Below are 2831 nucleotides of genomic sequence, written 5' to 3' on the forward strand. Positions count from 1 at the left end.
CCTGGCCCCACATCCTATCCCCACATCTCATCCCATACTGACATCTCAATCCAACCGCCCCCTGAGATCCCATCCCATATTTCATCCCAGCTCCACATCCCATTCCAAACCCCACATCCCACAGCCCTGGCCTGGTCACATAGCCCATCTGCACCCCTCAGCCCAGCCCAGCCCCGCACACCGTCCCAGCCCTGCCATCCCCTTCCACAGATCAACAACGTGGACTTGCCCAAAAGAGCTTTATTCCCACATGGAGACTGAGGGCTCTGAGCCATCCAGTGGCAAGGGCTAGTCCGCATCTTCCTCGAAGATGGCCACAGCCCACTGCCCCTTGGGGACGTAGCCAAGAGCATCCACCTCACCCCCGCCACGACTGCCCTTCTGGAAGTGGATCTCAAGGGCATCCCGCATGAGCTCKGCGTCCAGCACGTCCGGAATCTCCCGCAGCAGCACAGTTCGGGCGCAGCGGGCTGGCCGGAGCTGCGCGGCAGGGGAATCACACGAGGCCTCGCAGTGTGCGTGCCCTCACGTGGGGAACCATCCCTTTCTGAGGTCATTTTGGAAGGGCTGGCAAGGAGCTGGGATGGGCAGGGTAACAGGAGCCCCTGTGTGCTCACTGCTGTGCCCAGGGCTCACGTCCTCACCTGCAGGCTGGTGACATCTCCACTCACATAGGGCGTTATTTTGATCTCGTACTTGTCTTTCTTGAAGGGGAACTGGACGAGGCCTCTGGCTATCAGCTGCTCAGCCACTGCAGGAGGCAAGGAGAGCCCTGACCTCCCGCAACAGCCCATGCCATCCYCAGACCTAGCCCCCCACGCACCTCCGTCCTCTGCAAAGCTCAGCACCACCTGGCCACCGCACAGGAGCTCCAAGCTCTCCACTTCGCCACCCCCATTCTTGGTCTTGCTGAAGAAGAGCTCCAGCTTGTCCAGCAGCGTCTCCTCGAGCATGYTCAGTCTGGGCAGGCCGGAGAGAAGCACCCGCCGGCAGCTCAGGCTCAAGTTGAGCTGTGGGACATAGGGTGGTGGGCACATRGCAGCGATGCCAGTGGGGTCCCAAGGCCGGCCTGTGAGGGCCCTACCTGCAAGGCAGATGGCAGCAGCAGCTCCACGGGCTCTGCCTGCACACGCATGCGGCACTGGTCTGGCTCCTCGCCGTGGCTCAGCTCCACCACATGTTCCTTCATTGCAACAATCCTCTGGGCCACTGCAAGCCAGGGAAGCTAGAAGCACTAGGCTCAGTGAGCAGGGGGTCAGGATGCAGGACTGTGCCGTGCAGTGGGAGGCCACCTGCACCCCCAAGAGGTGCAGGACAGCACCCCRGCTCCTACCTTCTGACTGCTCAAAGGTGACAAGGGCTGAGCCCCCCGGCAGCGGGTAGTGGACCCGCGGCGTGAGCGTCAGCATGCCAGTGTCCACTGTGTCTGTCACTTGGCCTCTGAACACCATGGACCTCTCCGGCAGGGCGGGCAGCAGCTAGGGCAGGTGCAGAGGTGACCTGCCCTGCACCTGTCCCCACTGGGCAGGGAGCAAGCGCAGGGCTCAGCAGAGGCAGCTGGGGGACTTTAGCAGAGGCTCTCTGAGGCCTTGGCCATGCCCCAAAGCTGCTGGCACTTTGGTCCCACCAGCTTGTAGAAGCTGGGCTGCTCATTCCTGTACCAGCTGTGGTCACCCACAGCCTAGCTGCCCCCCCAGGAGAGCAGAGATGAGCCAGGTTGTCCCCTCACTCCCAAGTTACCGCTGTCAGATCCTCTGTGGGACCCCTCCGCTGTGCTTCTTGCAGTTGCTTTTTCAACAGCTGCTTCTCCTGCCTCAGCTTGTACCCCTCCTCCTTTGCCAAACGAACGTTTTCCTGGAAGCACAACCAGCGGGCACTGAGGGACCTGTCAGCAGGACTTCGATACGTGCCCCACGCACACACTGTCCCGCTGGAACGGCTGCGAGCCCCTGCTCCTGAGCATTGCACCGGCCCATACCGTGCACGACCCTTGTGCGTTCATCAGGATCTCGGTGAGGGTCATGAGACCTCTGTGCGTCCAGAGCAAAGTCATCTTGGAGCAGAGGTGAGTGCCGGGCCAGGCCATTGCTGCCACGTTCCAAACCCYGGGCAACTCCCCCAACTACTGACCTGGCAGGAGGCAGCGGACATCCTGCTCAGAGTTATTTGTCTCTCGATACGTGCGTGTAGTCGTTCTCCCTCTTTCCACAGTTCCTCCAGCTTCTGCTCTGTGTCTTCCTTGGCTGCTTGTAGCTCCATGCAGTCATGCTCCAGAGCAATGCAAAGCTCCTGAACGGAACCGTCAGACGCGAGCGGCCGCGATCTGGCCCTCCCAYGATGCTCTGGCCACAGAGGACGAGGGGTGCCAGGATGAGGGGGCCATGGGGTTGGAGCGAGGTTGGAGGGGCCAGAGGCAGCGCAGGCTTGGTGAGGTGTAAGGTCTGGCACAGGGCTCATTGCAGGGCTCAGAGTGGGGTTTGTTGCAGGGCTTGGGGTGGGGCTTGGCACGAGGCTCATTGTAGGGCTCAGTGGATTTGGCACAGGTCTCAGTGTGGGGTTTGGCACTGGGCTGGGAGGGGGGTCTGACGCAAGGGCTCATTGCAGGGCTCGGCGTGGGGTTTGTCCCGGAGCACGTTGCAGCCGTGCACACCTTGCAGCGCTGGATCTCAACCTGGGCTCGCTCCAGGRTCAGCTCCACAGGGCCACTCTGCACACCCAGGTGGGTGAAGGGCTCCTGGGGGCCCAGAGGGGTCAGGACCTGAGTGGCATCTCGCACCCCCCTCCCTCCACGGTGCCGCCGCTACCTCCTGTGGCTCCATCTCCACGTCCAT

The 2831-nt window shown here is 62.1% G+C and overlaps 1 protein-coding gene across 1 annotated transcript; it reads right to left on the reverse strand.

Moving 5' to 3' along the window:
* Positions 1-271: 271 nt before the first annotated feature.
* IFI35 (interferon induced protein 35) lies at positions 272-2831 on the reverse strand. The gene is made up of 9 exons (XM_026054412.1): positions 2805-2831; positions 2651-2734; positions 2131-2289; positions 1741-1854; positions 1334-1478; positions 1085-1209; positions 824-1010; positions 645-751; positions 272-480 (listed from the first exon to the last, which is right to left on the reverse strand). Exons 1-9 carry the CDS (start codon positions 2829-2831, stop codon positions 289-291), a joined length of 1140 nt encoding a protein of 379 aa, XP_025910197.1. The 3' UTR covers positions 272-288.

The sequence above is a fragment of the Nothoprocta perdicaria genome, unplaced genomic scaffold (genome assembly GCF_003342845.1).
Source record: "Nothoprocta perdicaria isolate Ctin4 unplaced genomic scaffold, notPer1 scaffold_121, whole genome shotgun sequence".
Lineage (NCBI taxonomy): Eukaryota > Metazoa > Chordata > Aves > Tinamiformes > Tinamidae > Nothoprocta > Nothoprocta perdicaria.